The following is a 22,961-nucleotide window of genomic DNA, read 5'->3' as shown; positions in this document are numbered from 1 at the left end:
CAGGTTGAACGTATTGTATATGTACCAATGAGACAGAGAGAGGGATAGAGCTGTGTTTAGTGGACGACGTTGTTTTTCTTTTCTCATTGTATGTCGTTAGCAATATTTCGGCAGAGTTTTCAGAAAAGGGAAAAGGAAAAGTCAATATAAACACGCCAGTTATTATTTGTTTTAACACAATTGATGTCTTAAACTGCAATATACTTTCGTACAGGGAAATGCAAATAGGTAGGGTGCGGCGAGCCAACTTTGGAGAATAGCGCCAGCGAGTTGAAATCCTCGACGATTGATATAGAAAGACGCAATATTATTAGCGAATCACCCAAAAATAATATTGAAGCACGTGCAATTAATATGGAAATAACCTTTCAAACTTTATTTTTCATATCAATTGCACGCGCTTCCATAGCTATTTGCGGTGATTCTCTCTGTAACAATGGTATCGATCCTCAGTAGGCACTTGGCAAGATGAAATTCAAAAATTCAATACTGAAACTGCAGTAAATCTATATTTTCCTACCAAAGGACGGATCAAAGAAAGAAAATTTTTAAATAATAATTTCCTATCACAGTGACGTTACCAACTACGTGGTATCGGCAAGTCTAGTAAGCCATTCGATGGCCGGCGTGATCTAAAAGGTCGTTAAGCCAAGAAGAACTTCCCAAACACACTATGTCATGCGTCATGCGTCATGCGATTTCGATGATTAGCACTGTTTTGAAAAGGTTTTTTCAAATTATTTGATTTATATTTAAGTATTACGGCGCTCCGCCGTATTGTCAATGTTTCGTTATCAAAGTTTTTAAAACTGTATTAAATTATACTGTTATCTTAAGAATTTTGTAAAAGGAGCTAAGTAAAATCTAAAACTAAAATGATTTTGAGTTAGCACTATTCTCTTCAAAGCGCTCACCGCATTCTATCATTTGAATTTCCCTGTAGTACACGATTGGTAGGGAAATAGACAACTTAAAAAAAAACATATAAAATCGTTAAAATCACAAGGCTTGGTTAGGAAGAGACAGTTGAAAGATTCAGATTAAGGCTATCACAAGAAGACATCCTTGTTGAGGATCGTTATTGCGTTCACTTTTACCCTTAGTACTCATGCCAACACTAATTACAGCAGTTCGCTAATCTCTAAGACTCTTTATTTGCTCGACCGATCGGTTTGATCGAGCTCAGATATAATATGTTGTGTTCAAACGAAACGGCGGAACGATATGCTGCGTGATCGTTGAAAAAAGAGACGTTCCATTATAAGAAAAAAGGTGCAAGTGTCCTATACTACTACTTATACCGTGTAATATCGTATAATGTACTCTGGCTGTAATCTGTCGAACCTTTTTTACCTTCTCAAGTGTGTTGTTAATCGTCTGCACAAACAGACAACTCTGGCGCCGGACGAGCACGTACGTGCCGCCGTGCCGTACGTTTTCTATTTTCGTTGTTCGTTCACTGTTCGCTGTAAAGTTACTCGGTACATGATAATTTGGCAAGACTAAAGGCGAAGAAGCACTACTAAATATAACATTCGGAGGAGAACGGAGACACGTGTATGTGTGAATGCAGTACGAGACAGAGAGAGCGAGGCGGAGAAGAAAACAGTGCGTAGAATTAAAAGGGAAACAAATCCATTCTGATAACCGTGATGTGATGTGTCCTGGATCACAAACTGAACCAATATGTGCAATTTCTATAAGCGAATACATTCCACTGATGATGCTCGTATGTTGCCGGTGTTGTTGTGTGTGCAAAAAGGACAGTAATTTATGATGAAATATGTATCAACACTCACACAAAGGTGGAACAATATGATAAGATTGATGCACAGTTGTATGGACAAAAACAAACGGACATTCCTGATGTATAGAAAATTCACTACAAAATCCAGCATCAACCCAACAGCAATCGGCATGTGCGTATGTGTGTGTGTGGGCGTCATTGTAAGGCGTAAGGCATTAGAAAAGATTTATATTTATTGATGGTGTTGTCGTGTCGTGCGGAACTACTACTAACGTGAGCTCTGGGTCGAAAAGCTATTCCAAGGACCAGAACACTCTAGAACTAAACTAAGCTGTGTTTTGTCGTAGCAGCAACAAAGCGCATCAGCACAAATCAACTACAAGTAAACAGTAACTAAACAAACAAACAAACAAATACATGAACCAATAAGCACGTAAGCAAAGCCCATCTGTCTGTACCCCGTAAACTTTCGATAGGGTAGTGTAGAATAGCTAAAACAAATCGTATGCAGCGCGTACACGCCGATTCCCGGTGTCGTCGATGCGCCGATGAAAAGAAAAGCATGTTGACAAATAGGCAATGGATAAAGTGCAAATAGGATGATGATGGAAGGCAAACAATTTCAGAAAACGATGCAACACGAACAAGCAAAGCGGCAAGAGAATGTGAGACGGATCAAACGTGAAGCGAATACATGCAGGCTGCAGCAGCATATGTAGATGTGTGCGACAAAAGGTAAAGCAGCGTCAAAAAAAAAAAACATTCGAATGTAAGTGATTAGGTTTAGCCTACATATATTATACAAAATGCATACTAAAATAGCTCGATAGTGGCTAGTATTTCCATATTGAACTCTATACTGCGTTTACTATTTGACTACAAACTAAAACAAGCAGAAGAAAAAAGACAGCCACAAACACAAATGATGATGGATTATGGTTAAATTAGTAAGTAAAGGATGCAAAGGCAAAAGAAAAAGAGAAAAAACCCACACAGGACACACCAAACAAACCCGTACACCATAGAACAGGAAAAAAAGAAACAAAAAAAAAGGACATAAATTAACCACAAGGAACTATAGTGGAACGTGCAGAGGACGGGCGGATCCGCATCCTAATCGCGCTAGCACACAACACAACAGAGGGTCAACCGGTAATACAAATCGGCTCAGCTACTACTTCAAACTTATTTGGATTTCTCAATATTTGCGTAACCGATAGTAACCACACCCACACGTACACCAAACTCAGCATGTGTAAGGAAAGCATAGTAGACAAAATAACTACAAACTACAAACAAAATTACACACACAACAAATCAAACCACAAACAAACAGTTGAACAAGTTTATCATTAAAAGACTGCTGTGATTTTAACGTAATAATTGAATAAAAGATATAGAAAAAGTAGCCTTCCATGAGGGATTAGTAGCGGTGAGGATTAGAACACAGATGACAAACGATCGAAGTTACTTGAAGAAGTTACTTCCAAAAGGCCTCCTCGTCAAAAAGAACGCGTACTCCTAGAGAGACCTTGTAGGCGAGGAAGCCTAAACGTTCCTGGAGCTTCATCTACCAAGCAAATTTTGTGGACAATGGGTATCTCGTCATTCAAAGCGACTGGAGCGAAGCACAAAAGGTTCTAAAAGTTATTCTTAAACTTCAGGTCTTTATCCGCCATTGTATCAACATTGACTAACCATCAGTCACGGACCGAGAATATGAGAAGTCTTATCTTCAAAAAGTTAGACTACCAACGATTAATGGAAATTGCGTACAATATCTCTAGTTCGTATGTATTATATCTATTATATCTCGCATATATTATCTAGTTCTAGCTCCGATGGTAGTACCTACACACTTCCTTATGCCATTTCTTGCGACGATAGCACTATCACTGATATTATAGTGAGCTCCCTTGGTCCTGGACGACATTCCGTCAGTTATTTTAAAAACGCGTAAGGTTTTCTTCGCTCCCTTTTTGAATAAAACCTTTACTAGTCCTCTGTTGTTCCTACTGTTTGTCAACGATTGTACTTCCGATGGTTTGTTGTTTTATGCCGACGATCTCAAAATTTATCTTCCCGTGTCATCGTCTGCTCATTTGCGTCACCTAAAACAGTTTATTTTACTGCTTTACTGTTTTACTGCTATGGATTGGCTTGAGGGTGTGCCGCGAAAGTTCATTCGGGTAGTTACTCGTCGATTGTTAAGCCCGAGAGGCAGACATTGTTTGATTGAGTAAATGTGTTAGTTAATGTAACCGTTTCCCTACCTCCTCCGTATCGTCCAAGTGTTTGGTAGGCCCAAGCTGAGATTTAGTGATGGCGTTGATGCCTTCGAGAGAATTGGTGGATGACGATCTAAGCTTACACTCTTACAAGGCAAGTGCAGTCTCTTTTGTCGATCTCAGATGTGTCGTTACTATGTGCCATTGTCATAGGTCATTGCTCGAATCGATCGTTAACTTCGCTTTTTGTTTTCATGTCGTAAGCGTAATATCTTAACATGAACAAGCTTTTGACAGCATGCATCTGTATATCGGATGACCATATCTGCTGTTCAACACACATGGCTTTAGCAATTCTCTGTTTTTAGGGCTCTTATCTTAACGGTAGGTAGTTAAAGATTCAGAGAGCTTTAACGTAGAGAAGTAGTTTAAACTAGAGAGTAGAGTAGCTGTTTTTAGCTGCTAACCAGCTTCAAGAATTGCATTTTCCGCTGCTGTGCTGAATGGTATTGCGCTCTGTCCTGAAAAGTAGTTCCTCAAAGGATTGTCTTCTAAACTATTGTCTTTGCAAACCCCTTTGTACTGCTGGTAATATAAAATAACTTTACAAAAACGTCGGGGTTTGGTTTGACGACTAACTGTGTTTCAAAGAATTTTTAATCTGTAAGTGCGCAATATACAAACACCCCATTTGCCGTTCCGTGGGTTAAGAAAACCGTTTGAAAATCTTGGCTGCAATCATATCAAGATTTTGGAGTTTATAAAATCTATCGACGTGAAAAAAACACTGGTATTAATATGAGACCACCGGTTAAGAGCTTTATTTCCGAATAAACGTACTAATAGCCTTAATTGCTAGGGAGAGGTTAGTGATAAAAAAGATATTCACCATTCATCCATCTTCGAACTTCGACGAACATTACAAATGAGACCCTAAACGAGAGCTGGCGTAATATAATATTGTACACACGTAAAACGTACCACTTTGGAGAGTTTGTGCGCGTCGTTTTGCCTTTTCTTTTCACCCTCTTTATCACTCGATGCGCACGTTGTACCTCCGGTTGATGTTACGTCGGGAGCATTCTTTGCTGCTAATTCGCAGCAACATTGCCAACGCCAGTACGTCCGATATGACCAGCATGTAGAATACGTTACTCCAGCCCGATACCATGCCCGCTAGCAGCGGTCCGATGGCAGCACCGATCGATCCCGTACCATCGATAATGGCCGTTACTGTGGCGAGCGCTTTCGAATTTCCGTTCAGTGAACTGTGCTGTCCCAGCTCGGCACTGACGGAGGTGGTGATGAGTGCGTACGGACCGTTTACCATAACGCCCACGATGAACAGTAGCAGAATGTTTACCGAAAGCGAGACACTTCCCCAGCACCGGTAGATAAGAAGCTGCGGAGAAGATGGTACATGTAGAATGGTGAACGGGAGAATGGGGTGGCTCGTATGCTTACCAGTGGAGCTGCGATCGCCAGCATTCCAGTGCATGTGGTGGCAGGCATGGCGCTAGCGTCGGAAAGCATGCCGGCTGCGATCGCACCGACAATACCGCCGATATCGAACACAGTCGATACATCCGCGGACAGTTTAGCACCCATCGAAGCTAAAAGAAAAAAAAAGGGAAAATGTTACATATCGCTATAAAGTTTTAATAAGCTTCCGGTCTAAGCTTCTTACTAGAATGTTGAATGTAAAATGGTAGCCAGAAAAGGAATGTGTAGCTGACGAGCTTGGAAAAGAATAGACTTAGCGAAAATTCTACCACTCCGGGAATGCGCAGTGCACCGAAGAAACCGATCGCATCCTGATGCGATGGCGCTCGATTGATGCTTCCAATTATCGGTGTGCGTTCGTTGATTTCCTGTAAATTAAAGGAAAAATGTGAGAAAAACGATTTTCTATACTTGAAACATGAATTAAATAAGAATTTAATTGGCTTTTACAGTTACAAACAACTGCACCACTACCAATCGGACAGAAACTACTACACAAACCATGCACTTACAGAATAATAACTGCCACGTAAGCTTCGCGTTGAAGCATTATCCTGCCCGACGGCCGGAAGCAGCGAAAGAAATGCAAATTCACACGCAAAACATAAAATAAGGTATGTAAAAGAAAAGCAAGAGAAAAGAAAGAAGCACATACAGGTATTAGTTCTAAAAGGTTAGTTTACAACTGGGACGTGACGACCGTCCTTTAAACCTTCGTTTCAATGACCACAGATAAACCCTGAATTCTATAACCCACCTGCTCGGTTAGGCCATATATTTTGTATGCGAGTTTGTATTTTCTCGCATAAGAAAGCTAATAACTTTTGATCTGCTCGTCATATTTGCATGAAAATTTCAAAAAAGATGAAGCTTTTTGTTGTCTAAATAGTAAAAGTTAGTTGATAATTTAAAAACTTTCTACTACTTGCTTTTTAAATCTTCTTTTTACAAATTTATGTAATCAATTTATACAGACAGTAAAAATAGGCGACGAATAGCCGCCGAATAGTAATTTTCAAGGTTTTTGTTATGGTTCCAAACCATTCAAACGTATGGCTTGTTACTCACTTTTCTATAATTCAACCAATTAAAGAGATTGGTCATCAAGTAGTTTATTAGTCATAATTAAAGCCAAAAATTGGGAGGAATAAGGTAAAAATGATTTACATGTAATATGACCATTATGAGAGATTTGAAGTCATATCCATCCTGATTGCACGGATATAAGCTTTATAATACGACAAAATACAAACACCCATACAAAATATATGACCTAAACGGCGTAGGTGTTTAAAAAATTGAAAATAAATTTAAAAGTATATTTTAAAAAATAAAAAATCTGTTTTTTTGCTTAAACGACAGTTTAAAACAGTTTTTCTAGACATTTTAAAAGCTTCAACTTGGTAGCTAAATTATATTAGATGTTATTGAAAATTTAAAATGCTAAACATACCCGGGTGGTGGTGGTCATTGAAATAAAGGTTGGATGTATTCTTACCTGTTCCGTATTTGGGACGGAATCTTCCACATCACTCACAGAATCTTCCATCCGCCGATAGCTCGAACCGGCCGACGATCCACGCTGCTGTTGAGCGTAATCAGCCACTTTCTCCTGACAGTCCACAATTTCTGGCCGTTCCACCAGAAACAGGAACATCACGAATCCACACAGTCCCATCAAAAAGCCGGGCACCACGAACGACATCGACCAGTCCCGTTCGACGTAGTGGGCCGCAATCAGCGTACCGAGCACATTCCCGATCGAGGTGTGACTGTTCCAGATGCCGAAGATAAGTCCCCGCTTCGATTTGCCAAACCAACGGCCCACGATCGTTACCACACCGGGCCAGCCGGTGGTTTGAAACATGCCCGCCAGTGCTTGCACAGCAATAAAGTACCACAGCGCATGAATGTCGTACACTTTTGCCAGCCCAAACAGATAGCAAAACACGCCGGAAAACGCCATCCCCAGCGCAAGGAAGTATCGCAGTGAAACCCGCTCCGCAATAAACCCGGCAAAGAACATGGCAATCGCGTAGCTAAACAGGAACGCCGAATCGAGCGCTCCGAGCAGTGAATTAAAGTCGGGCTGATCGAATGGAGCATAATCACACCAGGTGCCATCGGTTGGGAATGGGGACGGTGGTGCCGTTGGATCGTTGCCGCTGCCCGCCGGTGTGACGAATTCGGGCGGCAGCGTAACGGTCGAACAGTTACGGTGCAGTACCGATTTGACGACGGAGATCGGTTTCCGTGTCATGTGGTAGCAGGTGTAAGCGATATAGGTCAACCCAAGGACGGAACATTTGAACCACAGGACGCGGTTGATCTGCCACCGGGGACATAGTTTGGCGGACAGGTAGCTTATCACACGCACACCGATCGGTGCTTTCGGGTAGGTCGAGCTCATCCTTTGTTGCCGCCCGGTGGACGGTATGCGGGCCCTTTGCATTCACTTGTACCGAGGTAGAAAGAGAGTCGTTCTCTTCCCCGCTTGATGGTGATATGCCTCGCTGTGGGCGACTGCTGTAAGTATATGTGTGCTGCTCTGTATGTGTTTTCGTTGTCTACGCCGCTGCTGATTGATTTTTTTCTGTAAAACAAAAACAACCATAAAAATGCACAACAAACATTTAATCACAATCAGGCAGAACACACGCTACAAAAAATCGCGCATAGTTGCTAATGAGCAGATAAGCCATTATGCTATACCGCAGCAGTTTGTGGGTCTATCAGGCATTTCGATTCTGGCAAAACGATGATTCACCGACCAAGTGTACATGGACACGACACGCTTGTTGCTGCAGATGATATCTTTCTTACCTTTTTTCTTGTTGAAAACTTGCCACGAAGGATTGTTTTGTCCGCAATCAGTTGACACGATTCTACATTCTGTAGAAGGCTGTTTTACAATTCGTTTGCGTGTAATCCGATATCAACTCGAAGGATAAAAATCCAATCACCAGCGATACATGATGCGGCCGTTGTTAGTTAATTGAGAAGCGCCCGCATCAGAAGGTTCTTTATTCTGCGACACAATGTGCTGGAGTATTGTTTTTCCTTCCACACCACTCTTTTTACAGCTGACGACAGTGCGCGATGTGTGTTGTGTTCTGGAAAGAGCAAAACACGCACTCTCCCCTCACACGCACACAACGATGCTTGTAAACATGTCAAAACTCCACTGACGGTGAGCTTTTGTACGCAATGCGTTTATACTACCCAGCTCGAGTTGGTGTTCTGCTTCAAGTGAAGTTTGAATATCAATTTAAATTTACTTTCGTTGCTAAAGAGATTTAATTGTAAAAAAAAAAACTTTTCACACAATAAATAGTGTGACCTTTTACGTTATTTTTATATTTTATTCATTATAAATAAACGGATTGCAAGAAAAGCTAAACCTATACGCATTCGTTCATTCGTTTGCACATTTTACCTGGTCGGCCCAGTTGCAGACGTTCAGATTCGGATCGAAAAGTGTTCCCGCGGGGCAAGTAAATTCAAAGAACATGTCCTCGGTCAGGCACATGTAGTACCTGTTACAGTGGTTAGGATTTGGTACGAAACCAATCTTGCCACCGGAACACGGCCGGTCGCTTGCAGGTGGTGTCGATGTACCTGGATTTCCGCCACCCGGATTGCTAGTGGTTGGGGTAGTTGTAGGCGCAGACGGTGTCGGCGATGGCGGTTGAGTTGTTGGACTTGGTGTACCTCCGTTTACGAGGGAACGGATTTCATTCATTAGCGGATACTTTCCACCACCACACACACCCCGGAAGTCATCCGTCTCAAGGGACCACACCATTGCACCACCCAAGCCAAGGTCTAGCAGGTATTTCACCTAAAATTAAGTGGAGAAAAAAAAACTGTTAATCTCAATAACTTGAGTTGATTCTTTGCAGATCCTACCTTCAACTGAATCGATCGAAGATCATCATACCCTAGCCATTGATTGTTGAGCACTGCGTATGGAACTTGCTGTTCTGCGCTCCACCGAAGTTCCCACGATTCTGACTGTAGCTTCTCACAGAACTCGTTGTATCCCATTACACCTGCCTGGCGTGTGTAGGGTCCAGCTGTACCACCACCGGTAGTAGGTGCTCCGATCTGTGAGTTGGCCGCATTGGCCAGTGTAAAGCTTCGTCCGTATAGTGGAATGCCGAGGACAAGCTTTTCAGCCGGAGCACCCTGCGACAGCCAGTAATGTATGCTAGCGTTGACGTTAAGCTGTTGATCGGTCGTCGTTGTATCTGCCGGACCAGGGTACAGCGGTGCATTGATGCCACAGTAACTTTCCCATGCGCCATGCATATCGTACACCATGACGTTCAGGAAATGGAAACTCTTTGCAATTCGTGGTATATCGTACGATAGACCGGCGGAAAACTCTACCGATGCTACCGCCGCTGTCAACAGCAGTCCATACTGGTCAAAGCTAAAAAAATGTCCAGGAAGAAAGCAGTAAGTATCTTCTCCGTTCTGCGACTATAAAGCTTCCCACACTTACACCACTCGCATTTCCTCCACCAGCAGTGCATGATTATCCTTATCGATGGTTGGATTACCGTCACGCTGTGCCGGATACTCCCAATCGAGATCGATTCCATCGAACCCGTGCCGCTGACAGAACGCCACACAATCGTAAATGAAGCGCTTTCGCAACGAAGCACTGGCAGCCATTGCCGAGAACTTTCTCGAGCCCTCGTTCCAGCCTCCGATCGCTGCCAGCGTTTTCAGCGTCGGTGACACGTTCTTCAGTCCGACAAACCGCTTGATATGCCCGCGGCCCCAGTTTTCCTCTAGATCCAGGTACGGATCGATCACACGCACCGTTGCATCTTCGTTGATGCCGAAAAATCCGTACATCAGGTGAGTGCACAGGAATGGGTCGATGTGCTCGATGTCGAACCGTCCATTACCGGGACGATAGACGGCCCAGGTGCCCACATAGCACACCACTTTCTTTCCTATACAAACGAAGAAGCAAAACGGTTGTTGCGGTTTCGTTGTTAGATCGCGCCACCAATGCACGCATACACAGTTCACCGGAAAACTGTTACCGGGGTTTCCGTTTCCGCACCTTCTGCGCGCGCTGCATCAACTGTTGCTTCTTCCGCAATGCCTGTTGCAGCTAGTAGTAATACAGCCGCAAGCACCAAGCGTAGTTCTGTAACCCTTTTCACCATATTGCACTAATCTAGCTGGGATTTTGTAGTCCCTATCCTTGCAAGCACGTTGGAACTGGGGTACTGTTACGAACGAACTGTTACATGTTCGATAGGCAATGCATCATTTTTATAGCTAGCGGACAAATCCGGCACAGCCACGGCTGTCTGTGAAGAAGGTCGTTATCGAGAGATACTGGCCTGGTTCAAGTGTGCTTACGTTTCACAGGCGACAGAGACGTCCAGGCACGCATTTCGTGCATTGTACCGGGTACCCTAAGCGATTCTTCAAGTGCTGTGTTGACTGTTCTTTTTCCATTCTGACACGGTACGAACGAGTTTCGTACAACGCGTGCTCTAAAACAGACCAATTGTTTTCAGAGCGGTTGCACTTAATTAGTGAGGCTGAACCGAAACCGAACACGGTCCACATTCCTTAAAACGTGCGAACAATTTCGCCGGTGTCATTGTTTGGAGGGGGCATTCGCATTCTCCCACTTTCTTAGTGTTACTTTGTAGTTCGTATTTATTTACCAAATGGCTTGAGCGTCGGTGTACGATAAGGATGACTCGAGGCGGAGATTTTCCAAAATCGCATTCGATAAAGCGATCCGTCCAACGGGTTCGTTATTATTTGAATTTGACCACCTTGGTACGGCAGTTAGTGCTCAGTTCAATGTAATTTACCTTCTTATCACTAGTGGTTGCAGTGAATCCTGGTCGTTTAAAGCTTACTGCCGGCAGGAAATGGTACAATTTGTGATGTTTGAAGTATCGAAGCGCTTGGAGCAACGCCATACAAAGCAAAGCTAATGACTAACAACGAGCAGTCGCTTGTGAGAAACTGCTTCCTACTTGAACGTATGTTTACCAGTTCAATTACGCCAATAATCAAACATTTCCGGTACCTTTTGGGAGGGGTTTTTGGTCCAATCTATGAGAATTCTGCTTGGCACATACATTTAGAAGAAAGATTACGTCGTTCAATTTGGATTACTTAACAATATCTTAATGGCACGTTTTTGTATGCACAAGTGTAGTACCGAAGCGCATTTTGATTTATTAGTGAATTGTGTATTGCACCTTGTCCACTTGAACATCACAGCAAATCCAATAATTCTTCATTTTATGTTCTAGTGAAAGGTGTTGATATGATAAGGTCTGCCTGTGTATTGTTGCATTGCTTATCGGAATTATCATTAAGTCGTATGCTTTACTAACTGTTTTCTTTTTATAAATAAACTTTAACTTTGTTTTAATGCTTTTTTGTGTAGGGTTTTTAGAGATGATCTTGTGAAAGCCATTTTGATCCTTCGTAAAATAAGTTAAAGCTTAGCGCTTGAAGAATTAGATAAAAACTAGCTTTAAAAATACTGAAATTATGATGAAATTGTTTTATCATTGTAAAAACACCGAATAATAGTTTAATTAATCTAGTAAATACTTATCACTCTGTGCCTGATAATACGTTTTTAACGATACTTCATGATTGTTCGGTTAGCAACATGATCGCAAACACGTGCAAAAGCATTGCATACATTACGGGGCAAACGCTTCGTGTGAAGAAAAAACGCTTAAACGTAGTTTCAAATGTTTACTTGAGCGCTAATCCCTAAAAAATGTCTTAGCTTAGTCGTTCTGCATATTTCCTTCAAAACATTCCATCACTTTTTCCTCTCGCCATCTCATCTCTTCGGTGCCTCACCTCAATATGCCTGCTGAACCATCCTATGAGTTCATTGTCACCATTAAGGTGATACTCTCCGTTTCGCTTCGTTTTTATCCGGCCAACGCTCTCTACACGCACCACGGACACTCGCCACACCATTCCTGTGATGCGATTCGCACACCTCACGTCACGTGATTTCGGTGGAAAATCGGGCGTAAAAAAGAGGGCTACCATTCGGGTTCACCGAACCGTGACGGGACGCTGCATTATTGGGTGGCATTTGTTGTTGTTCGTTAAAAAATATGTGTGTCCCTAAAATGTGTCTTTAGTACCGTGGCAAAAGAGTGGAAGCGAAGCCAGGTTCCGTGTTAACAAAGTGTGGCAAAATCTCAATCAAGATATCAGGATGTATGACGTCGTATATTTCGGATAGGTTCTGTAGGTCACACTTCCGCTTTGATTCGGAACGCAAGAAGGACTAGGGCGATAATATGGTATGTGATGATGGTGGAGAGGCAAAATTTGTCACAAGAAAACGTAGCGTTTTTTTTGTGTGTCGCTTTTTTCTTTTATCCAAGGTTCATTTTGATTATGCTTCATGAGACACGGCCTAGAAGCTGGTGTACCAATGCGGGTGAGAAACGATTTTTATTGATAGCATCGGTAATGATCATATCATTTGCAGCAGAATTGATGGTTCGGTTTCGGTAGTACAGAACGACAAGGGATCATTTCGTAAATGAAGGAAAGATAGTAAACAGGAATACACCTATTTTCTTTTACATCAGCTACAAAGTTGTAAAGAATGATAAATTATTTATCATTAAAAGAGAGAGGGTTCCCTCGACTTGATTTCGAATATTTTTCTGCTACACTAAATTTCTTATTTATGATAATGATGAGATTACCAAGTCGATGAACCATAGTTCTGAATTATTTCATTTTCCGACTCAACTTTCAAACACATCTTTTCTTAATAGATAATCATCACAGGAAGCTGATCATCACATAATCAGCACAGGAAGGGATGGAAATACGGCGCAGAGTCGTAACGATTAATCTAATTTGGTGATTAAGCAAATCCTAGTATCATCGTGTTTACTTTCATTACTATCTACAATGAAAAAAAAAAAAAAAACATTTCAAATTGAAATTCAAATCTAAAATTTGAATTTAAAAATTTTAAGCACGATACCAGCTACCTCCTCTAATCCAAGCTCTCTTGTTACTACCAGTCGCTTCCAGTAGAAAATTGTCTCAAAACGAGGGAAATTTAGATGCAGCAATATTTAGATTTAGATTTTTAGATGGTAGCAATATAATAGCAGATAACAGGAGAGCATATCAGGCGAGGAGGTAGCAAATCAATGCTTTGAAATGTAACATAAAATAATTTCTTTCCGTCATGAAAAATATTTTTCCATTTTTTGAGTGTGTTTTTCAATTTGATGTTATTAATTATCTTGTTTGTTTCTTTCTTTAAATATTTATTTGAAAACATGTTTTTTCTGGAATAACGCGGCAGGGGTGGAGTGATCGAGATGGGGTGTTCCACAAAAAGTTGCGTAATTCAAAGACACATCCAACGGTATGCAGAGCGCCCCGATTAGACCAAAAATGAGCGAGATAACTTCGGTTTTCCACGGGAATGCTGCTGGAAGAATTTTTTGGAAGATTATCGTGGAAGATCGGCGATAAATCGCAATTTTTTTAATTCCATTTTAGGCGTTCCGTATATTGTTGGATGCGTATCCGAGTCATGCCTCTTTTTGTGCAACATCCTAACCTGATCTATCCACCACCGCCAAATTATAGCAGTAAGTCCGTCCGATCGGGGCTTACAACATACCATTGGAAGCGTCTTTGAGCGGCACATCTTTTTGTGGAACAATTGAAACCGACTTAAACAAGTAAGTGTTTCCCTACACTAGTTTAAATACGATAACATAGCTACACATGGGTAGCAATGTGATAGAGAGCCACAATTTCCACTCTGCTTAGAGCCCCAGAAAGCCTGCGACTGTGTACTAGCTTCACCTCATGCTTGGAGTACTAGGTACTGAGACTATAAAGGTTCTTTAAAGGTGAAGTTTTCTCATGCAGTAGCAGCGCGTAACTGAACATCTATGCTGTTATCGGCCACGAATTTTATTCCCAAATGGAGGTGAAATTATGGACGACCTTAAAGGTGCGATCATCATCTATCTGTACATCACCCCTTTGAAAATCAGTGTCAAATGGTCCCACCAGTTATGGAACAAGTAACGTGGCAAGATGATATCTCTTCTAATTGTTTGTCAATGCGGGCACACTGTATCAACGTTGATTCCTTTGATCTTCCATCTTAGGCAACGTAACAGGTTGGCTGATAAGTCCCCGGTCTAACAAAGAAAAACACATTTTTTTGTCAAAATTCGTTTTTATTATTCAACATAGTTCCCTTCAAGAGCGATACAACGATTATAACGACCTTCCAATTTTTTGATACCATTTTGGTAGTACTCCTTCGGTTTTGCCTCAAAATAGGCCTCAGTTTCGGCGACCACCTCTTCATTGCAGCCAATTTTTTTCCCTGCGAGCATCCTTTTGAGGTCTGAGAACAAGAAAAAGTCGCTGGGGGCCAGATCTGGAGAATACGGTGGGTGGGAAAGCAATTCGAAGCCCAATTCATGAATTTTTGCCGTCGTTCTCAATGACTTGTGGCACGGTGCGTTGTCTTGGTGGAACAACACTTTTTTCTTCTTCGTTCTTTTTTCGTTCGTCAAGCAACCAAAAGTTGCTTGACAAAAGACGCTCTGTCTCACAAACTAATTGACATACAGACGTCAAATTTTGACAAGAATCATTTGAAGGTTGGTGCTATATAAAAATAATATGCACTTAATACTAGCGGCGCATTCTATGTGTCAGACCGGGGACTTATCAGCCAACCTGTTATATCAATGCTCCTGTTGTTGTAAGCAGGATAAGCCACAATCTCCAGAATTCTTCATCAAAACCATACTACTGTTACTTACCAACATATTTCTGACTTAGTCCGTATATTATATGGCTGAAAATCGATTTTTTACAATTCATTTACTTACTATAAACAGTGAAGAAAGCTAAGACGCAGAGCAACAAGAACAAAATAGAACGAGCAATACAGCGATTTAAGGACGGTTTAAATATGTATTGTATTTATTTAATTGATCTTAAACATTTCATACCATGCTGGGTTTCACTGCAAAAACAGCATCAACTCTCGAGTCTTACCTTTCGTTTCCATTTATTTCTTTGCATAACGATTGAATAGAATCCGCTAAATCCTCTTTTTAAGACACCGATTCAATATCTATCTGTGAAACGGTACGATACAAATATATTTCTTCACGCAGTTTTTTTTTGTTTGTTTATTCATTTTCTCCTTCGCTTGTTTTGTTTGTTGTTATCGTTTCCTTACATGCAATTGTTTCGTGGTTTTTTTTTTCTCGCCTATGTAAATACTCTTAAATATCACACAGTTTTAGCCTCAGCTCTCAGCTGCAATTCCGTTTATCAGCAATAAACGTTCCTTCTTGCATTAGAAAAAAAATCAAACAAATCTACAAGTTCAATTTCCCGATCAAGTTGTTCGTTTACCTGTTGTTCCTGTAATCTATTCATCATCGATTTTGGTTGGCAAAGTTTTGATCCCACGTTGCCAGCAACCTAGTGTGGACTTATCCCTCCTCCTTGCTAAATTGTCAAGAGTGTGCTGCATTTCTTGCTTTTTTTATTTTTCGCTACAATGTTTGGTTCGTTCCTGGCAACATTTACCATACAAAATCAACCATCCCTGGACCCGGAAAAAAATGTTTAAAAAAATTAATCTAACTGCTATGTGTGTTACATGTTCGCTGTAGTTGTGCGTAGTGAAAGTGCACAACATAATCCTTCTCTTGATGCGACGTTCACCATATCTCTCTACACTAACTGTAGCAATTATCCTAACTGTATGTAAGCTCCGGTATAAAATAAAAGTCCCTCTCTTTGTTGGGTTGTTGCCTTTTTCGGTGCTAAGTACTGTTTCAATTATGCTAAGATTCTGTTCATTTCCAAAAGCAAATAAAATCCAACCACACAAACGGGCGAAGTGAACGTTCGACACGCCACCCTGAAGGACATCGCTGCTGCATTGATTCATTATAAAATAATTGCATTTTTACCTTTGCTTCACGCTGATTGCGCGATTACAATTAACCTCGATCGAGTGCTGTGCTCCGCTTGCCCTTGTGGTCTCCTGAGGAGCTGCTGTACGAGAAGCACTTCAAGCAATAGCACAGCCAGGCAATTCGATCCGGCGACAGCAACCCTACACCTTCGTATCGTTTTAAAAGGCAAAGAAGGCAAAATGTTAAATTTTCCGAGGGGAGGGCCGCCGTGGAAAACGAGAAATGTCTCGAACTCGAAAAAACAAAACATCAGCAAGCTTTCGTGCACTAATTAATTGCTTCTTCCCGGACCTTTTGCCGATTCCTTTGCTGTGCAATGCTTTCCAAGAAAGTGTCATTTATCCTGACTAGCGTGCATTTTCCGGTCGTGTCCACCCACTCTCCTGCTAATGTTGATCACTTCCATGTTCTTTTTGCTGTTGTTGTTGTTGTTGTTGTTGTTGTTGTTGATGATGTCGTACCTCAAGTCTTTCCCCCAGCAAGCGTGGAAGAGCGGCCACACCACTTGAGAAATAATTTGCGCTCCTTTTGCATACATTCCGGCGCGGCGCGTACTAAGAAGCAAACGTACCGCTTCTTAACGAAAGCGCGGGCAACACGCGGATCAGGATGGGTGCAAAAAGAGGCTGAAGTTTGCAGATTTCATTACATCCCTTTGTTACGTGGCGGTTGGTGTTGGTGCAACCCACCCTTGAGTTGGTGGAGAATGCTACCAGGTGACACAGAGTGCCGACCTCCCTGCCCAGCGATAATGAAGTACTTGGGTTGGTTTATGCAAGCGTCACAAGTGGACGAAAGAACAAAGACACAAGAGCATTTAAAAAGCCTCCATTTTTCGCTTATTCATCCCGAGTAGTGATTTTGCTAACGAACGCGGTGTATAGCAAGCGGGCGGAAGGATCGCTGATTAAGTGATGTTGCGAATCTTGGGTCGATCTCTCGTACCTGATAAAGTTTGTAGGCAAATGATGGTTGTTAGTTGCATAGTGGTAACAGCCAAACGCCCGCTTACCATCCATTTGGATAGAATTCGCACGGATAATAAGGTATATTAAAAAGAAGATCACGCCGGACAAGCTTGTCTGGAAGAAGGCTTTCGGACACGATTTGGAAGGTTTTGCTGTGTCCTTTTTTCGGGTGGACCGTCAACAAGCTCACTCTCTTGACAAAAATGACAACATTTCGCATAATAAAGCAAGCCGCAAAAAAAAAACAGCTCCCATCCATTTCATTCTCTAAATGGGGTGCAAAGACTGGCTTTTTTCTTTCGCTTGTTGTGAAGATGGTGATTAAATTCTTGACAAACCGCAAAGTGGACGGTCGTCAATCTTTTTGCCGCAGCGTTTCAAGTTAATGGGCAAAATTGTCCAAAGACCATTTTATCCTTTGTTTCGCATTTCTTGGGTTTGGTTTGCTTGTATGTGTGTGTGTACGAGGGTGCCGGTTCTTTTTTTATTCCATCCCCTGTAGGACTTTATGGAATGTTGTGTTTGTTGTGTGGACATTGATTTTTGTTTTTAATGATTTCAAAAGCCCACATCCCGTCCTAATGATCTACTGACCGGTGCCGGCATTGAAGCGGTCATTGACATTCTGACGCTAAAGGAAAATGAGCTGGCTCTATTGAAACACACACCAAAAAAATAAACTAATAATATGAACCCCATTGAACTGGACACAACAACATCGAGAAAACACAAGATCGAAACTGTAACGATTTGAAGATGTAAAGTTTAGCGGCAAAAGGCGGAAATGGCTCGTAAAAGTTCCGCTCGGGTGTTTCTTTCCACCCTCCCCCAAGTCTCGGCGTTTTATAGCTATTGGAACGTGCACATAAAACTAGCTGTTGGGACCTTGGCCGTTGTGCAATTTTCTAAGGATTGTTTTCCTTTTCGCTTGGTGCTTCCGGTTCACGTTCTACCGGCCGGTACGAGTTTTCGCCGATCTCCTTCTGGAAAGGAAACCGGCTTTTGATTATTACGAACACAAGTCTTTCGGTTGCAGGTTTTGTGCTGTGTGTTGCAAAACAGGAGGTTTTTTTTTCCTCGAAGGATGGTTAGTGTTCCGGCTGGTGCTGGTGTTGTTCGTGGATGGTGGAGCTTTTGACGCTCGGGTACAGTTGGTTCACGTTCGTCAGCTTTTGCTCGTGCCAGGAAAGCTTATCCTCGCTGTACTCTGGAATAAGTCGAACGGAGCATTAGAACGTTAGACGATTAAGCTGTGTTTCATATTAGCTTAATTATTTTGTAGAAAGTTGTACTAAATAATAATAAAGAATTGTTTGATCTATAAAAAGTAGAAAAAGAAGGCCGCCAAAATTCTCGTTTTAAAGCCAAATTCCCATATTTTTTTAAAAACTTTTTCATGACCTTGACTTTCAGTTACTGCTCTCTGGCCTTGGCCCCATTATGATGGGAAATTATTTCACGTTTTAATTTGTATCAATTTGCTGTTGCACTACGTGAGGAGAGTTTGCAATTTTAGATTCAACGATTCTTTCTAACTCCACTGTCAGTCATTGTCATCCAACGTCCTATAAAATCATGATTGATATTATTAATGATCATAAAAACACGCGCATAATATGGTATGTATCAACATTATCTTCAAAAGCTTCTTCAGAGTTTTCCTTTTAAGCGATGGAAAGCCGCCACTGCTTCATTATACGTTCGTGCAGAATTGTCGGACAGCCAGCGCCAATGTCTCGATCAAACACTATTTTCTTTCTCGAGCAGCAAGGAAGCTTTTCATGATATAAAACATCTTAATTGTCACTTAATTCTATAGAAAATGCCAACGTTCTTTCGCTCATGGATAGAACTGGGAGTAAGAAAAAAATCTTCAAGCTTTGTTCTATGTCCTTTTAGTTATATTTTCTTCAACATGATCTAGAAGACAGATAGTTGGATATAGCATTTGGCGTTCGAATGACGACGAATTGAATAATTTGAAGATATAAAAAAGATCAAGTAAACAATCTATGATCAAAATTGTCAACCGTTTTTTATGAAGTCTATTGGATCGTACCATTGTATGGTTATAACCGATCGAAAAAAAAAAGTTAAATGTGTAGCATCTCCAAGTCGTTGGCATGTAGTTAGTATAAGATTTCTCATCCTCTCGCCTCGAGAGACCAGAGCGTGGCTACCGTAGCTTAACATTGCAGTGTGATCATAAACGCAGTAGAAGCAGCAGCTTGGAATCAGGCTTCACACCAAGCGTTTCAACAGAATTCTTGAAACTTGTGATCTAGTGAGACATCAGTATAAATATAGCGAGATGAAACGCTTGAAAATGTTCATAAAATATATTCTCTAGACGCGAAGTGCATCGTCGTGATCATCATAGACGATGAACCCATCTTGACGTTGGATGACAAGACGATGGCCAAGTATTTTACTTTTTATTTTCAAGAATTGTAAACATTTGCTTCTCAAGATACTCAGAATGTAATAATCTGCTTGTGACTAACTATTAACAAGCAGAGAAATTCCAAACCTATGCTATTTCTTTCCGATTTTTTATTAAAAGAAATTTTTTACTGTACAATGTTGCTTGGATAAAGTGGGACTAATAGCTTTTGTCCGAAGAGGTCACAGGAAGAAAAATTTCAGACAAAGCTAAATTTTGCACCGAAAGATTGCCAAATTTCCCAATAGAGATAAACTGAATATTTTTAAACGAATCCCAAAGTTATCAAAATAAATTTGGAATAAAAACTTTTTTCGAAGCAATAATCACCAAGGCCACAGAAATACTTTAAAGCTCATGGACCACCATCTTTACCATGACTTTTTGTAAGAGTTTGTCAAGCTTCACGATCAAGAAGGGTGAGATGCTTGAAAAATAATGACTGTCCTTTAATTAGCTTTAACAATCCTTTGTAGGCGTAATTACTCTGGAGTTAGCCATATTTATCCAATAAAAACGTTGTGATCAAATAACTTACAAAAGGATTATAAATCAAAAAGATAGAACGAAGTCGACTTTTCCAGCCCACGATTCAAACCTAAACATAGCATTACATTAACGATGTTAAAACAAATCGTTGAAGTTTTCTTTTCCATTAAAAACTCATCAACTTTAACACGAATTGCACCCTTACAACCTCCACAGTCGAAACGCAAAACTCAACACGATCCCAACGTGCCCGTACTATACATCGCAACACTTACCGGGCAGCGCCTCAATCGACACCATCATGTGGCCGTTCGGTTTGGTACCGTCTTTGATGATGTTTTCCGGATGAATGATCCCGGTACAGCAGCCCTTTTGCTTATCGCTGGCCGAAAACTTGACGTGCTTCTTTAGCAGCGAGCCTCTCGGTGGACGGGCCGTGGGCGATGGCCTTAGCGGGGACGATGCTACACCTGTGCATGGGCAAAAAGAGTAGGGAGGGGGGAGGGGGGGAAAGAGACGACAAACAGAAAGGGACAGACCGCCGTTAGGAGACTTGACTGAACCGTTCCGGGTGGTGGGCGGGCTTTAGCATACTTCCCACGAACGTTCCATTGATCTGCGTTTCCTCCGGGATGAGGGTACAGTTGGAATGGGGACAGATCACCGGGCTCAGTGTTGTCGTTTTGGCTTGCGGTAGACAGGTGGGCGCCGGTGGACTGTACTGAATGTTGGTGGGCTTCACGTTTGCGGCGCAGTGTGTATGGGGTCAGAAAAGAGAATAGAGAAAAAGCGTATGAAATCCGGTTAGACGAAAGGATAGGCCGCAGATGCGTAGGATTGTAAAGATGGAAGGATTGAGGCAACAACAACAAAAAAACCGGTCTAGCGCCGTACAGATTTCGGATTGTTGCTTTTGTGATGCTAACGACCACAACACCGAATGGTTGTGCGGTTGCTGAAAGTAGGCGTCTGCTGATCACATATTTATGCAAATCATAGTTGCTTGCTTGGGAATCCTTTGTGCAAATCAATTAAAATATTATACGTAGGTCTGCTAATCTAAACAATCTTGGGTAATAGAAAAATCTGGAATTTGGTAAAATTGTTTTGTGAAAGTTGTTTCTCGGAAGTACTTCCTATTAGGATGATTATTCAGCCAACCGGCCTTTCAGTTAGGTGCTTTTGACTACTTCAGTATGGGTAATGCAAGTCACGAATTTCCAGGTTTATCAGATCAGGAAATCCTATCTAGGTGTTGATCTCAAAGGACATGGAATTTGAGGTAAATTTCGCAATTACAAAATTTAATAATTTGGTTTATTGACCGTAGAGATTGCAGCCGAGAGTAGCACGAGATATTCAACCTGGCCATTTAGCAGCCCCGTCAGGAGCAATCGCTTGACGTTCAGCTTTCTTTCCTCGAGGAGCTGAAGCCCAAGCAGCAGGCACCTGGTCCGGTAGTCAGGGTAATTGTCCCAAAAACGCAGAGCAACTGCTGAGAGGCAGTATGCTACCAAACGATTATTGAAATATATAACTATAATTACTAAAATGTAATTCTTAAAATTTTCAAAGATTTGTGAAAAAAAACCTAAACGATCCGGAGCCAAGTAGTTGGCATCATGTTTACTATATTTGAATTTTACAGAAAACATTGAATATATGGGGATGTTTCTCAAGACAGGTTTGTGCCTTTTGTCTGGAAACATATGAAAATATTTGTTATTAATTTCAAAAAATTCTTTTCCAAATTATTTTTATCTAAAACTTTCAAAAACTTGAGCAAAAGAAAGATTATACAAAAAAAGTCCTTCGCTCTTCTTTCTATACTTTTTATATCTCTATTTTGGGAGGACTTTTTAGCTTTCATCTACACTTAATATTTTCATGTAGATTGTTAAGTGTATACTACTGTGTCCGAAAAGTAAAGTGACATTGGATGTCAAATTTCGCGCGCCTAAAGAAACCCCTTGTTTTTATTTTTCGCTTGTCAATATGTATGTTTTTGACAGTTCTGCCACGTTTCAGGTCACAACATCAGCCCGGTTAGGAGTGACAATTTGTTTGCGGAGTTCCGCCCAGTGTTTTTGTCCAAATTGATCATGTCCAAGTTTGTGGAGCAGCGCGCATGATTCAAAATTTGTTTGCGCAACGAAACAAACGCTTCGGAAACGTTGCGGATGTTACAAACAGCCTTCGGGGAAGAATCTATGTTGAAGAAAAATGTGTACAAATGGTACGGTGATTTAAAGATTGGCTGTGAGAAGGTCGAAAACGAGGACCATCCGGGGAGACCATCCACCACGACTGACGAAGCTCACATCGTCTGAATCAAGGATTTAGTGGTCAATAATCGTCGGCCCTTTCCGAGACCTTTCGGAACATCCATTCATAGGCCATCATTTTGAGGGAGTTTTTTGCGACAACTGGCACCCATATTGTTCCGCAACCGCCGTATACGCCAGATTTGGCACCAGCCGACTTCGCCGAGCCGACGAACAAGCTAAAACGGCCGCTTCGGGGACACCGTTTTAACAATATCGAGGAGATACAAGT

At 41.5% G+C, this 22,961-nt stretch overlaps 3 protein-coding genes across 3 annotated transcripts in view; all 3 read right to left on the bottom strand.

The window, feature by feature from the left end:
• Positions 1–5,008: 5,008 nt before the first annotated feature.
• Positions 5,009–7,964, bottom strand: LOC126561944 (glucose-6-phosphate exchanger SLC37A2). The gene is made up of 5 exons (XM_050218333.1): positions 6,977–7,964; positions 5,991–6,032; positions 5,663–5,846; positions 5,440–5,588; positions 5,009–5,377 (listed from the first exon to the last, which is right to left on the bottom strand). The coding sequence occupies exons 1-5, from the start codon at positions 7,928–7,930 to the stop codon at positions 5,009–5,011; spliced, it is 1,698 nt and encodes a 565-aa protein (XP_050074290.1). The 5' UTR covers positions 7,931–7,964.
• Positions 7,965–8,855: 891 nt separating this feature from the next.
• Positions 8,856–13,279, bottom strand: LOC126560838 (acidic mammalian chitinase). Its single transcript, XM_050216787.1, has 4 exons — positions 13,221–13,279; positions 9,986–10,531; positions 9,388–9,913; positions 8,856–9,319 (listed from the first exon to the last, which is right to left on the bottom strand). Exons 1-4 carry the CDS (start codon positions 13,277–13,279, stop codon positions 8,894–8,896), a joined length of 1,557 nt encoding a protein of 518 aa, XP_050072744.1. The 3' UTR covers positions 8,856–8,893.
• Positions 13,280–18,537: 5,258 nt separating this feature from the next.
• LOC126562597 (uncharacterized) overlaps positions 18,538–22,961 on the bottom strand; it is a 36,981-nt gene continuing 32,557 nt past the window's right edge. Inside the window, exons 7-9 of the mRNA XM_050219144.1 lie at positions 21,000–21,141; positions 20,681–20,875; positions 18,538–18,680 (exon numbers count right to left, since the gene is read on the bottom strand). Coding sequence (XP_050075101.1) covers positions 18,562–18,680; positions 20,681–20,875; positions 21,000–21,141 — 456 coding nt within the window. The 3' untranslated portion in view covers positions 18,538–18,561. The remainder of the gene's footprint in view (positions 18,681–20,680; positions 20,876–20,999; positions 21,142–22,961) is intronic.

This window comes from Anopheles maculipalpis, chromosome 3RL, assembly GCF_943734695.1.
Source record: "Anopheles maculipalpis chromosome 3RL, idAnoMacuDA_375_x, whole genome shotgun sequence".
NCBI classification, from domain to species: Eukaryota; Metazoa; Arthropoda; class Insecta; order Diptera; family Culicidae; genus Anopheles; species Anopheles maculipalpis.
The sequence above is the reverse complement of the archived record's forward strand: the minus strand, read 5'-3'. Positions and strand labels throughout refer to the sequence as shown.

Excerpts from the sequence above, each read along its gene's own strand:
- LOC126561944 (XM_050218333.1), bottom strand. The coding sequence starts at position 7,930 with ATGCAAAGGGCCCGCATACCGTCCACCGGGCGGCAACAAAGGATGAGC. Across the intron at positions 6,033-6,976 it reads CCGTCCCAAATACGGAACAG|GATAATGCTTCAACGCGAAG; the intron begins GTAAGAATACAT and ends GCCGTCGGGCAG. Across the intron at positions 5,589-5,662 it reads ATTTTACATTCAACATTCTA|CTTCGATGGGTGCTAAACTG; the intron begins GTAAGAAGCTTA and ends TTTTTCTTTTAG.
- LOC126560838 (XM_050216787.1), bottom strand. The coding sequence starts at position 13,279 with ATGTGTTTGAAAGTTGAGTCGGAAAATGAAATAATTCAGAACTATGGT. Across the intron at positions 9,914-9,985 it reads GTGGAGGAAATGCGAGTGGT|CTTTGACCAGTATGGACTGC; the intron begins GTAAGTGTGGGA and ends ACATTTTTTTAG. Across the intron at positions 9,320-9,387 it reads TTCGATCGATTCAGTTGAAG|GTGAAATACCTGCTAGACCT; the intron begins GTAGGATCTGCA and ends ACTTAATTTTAG.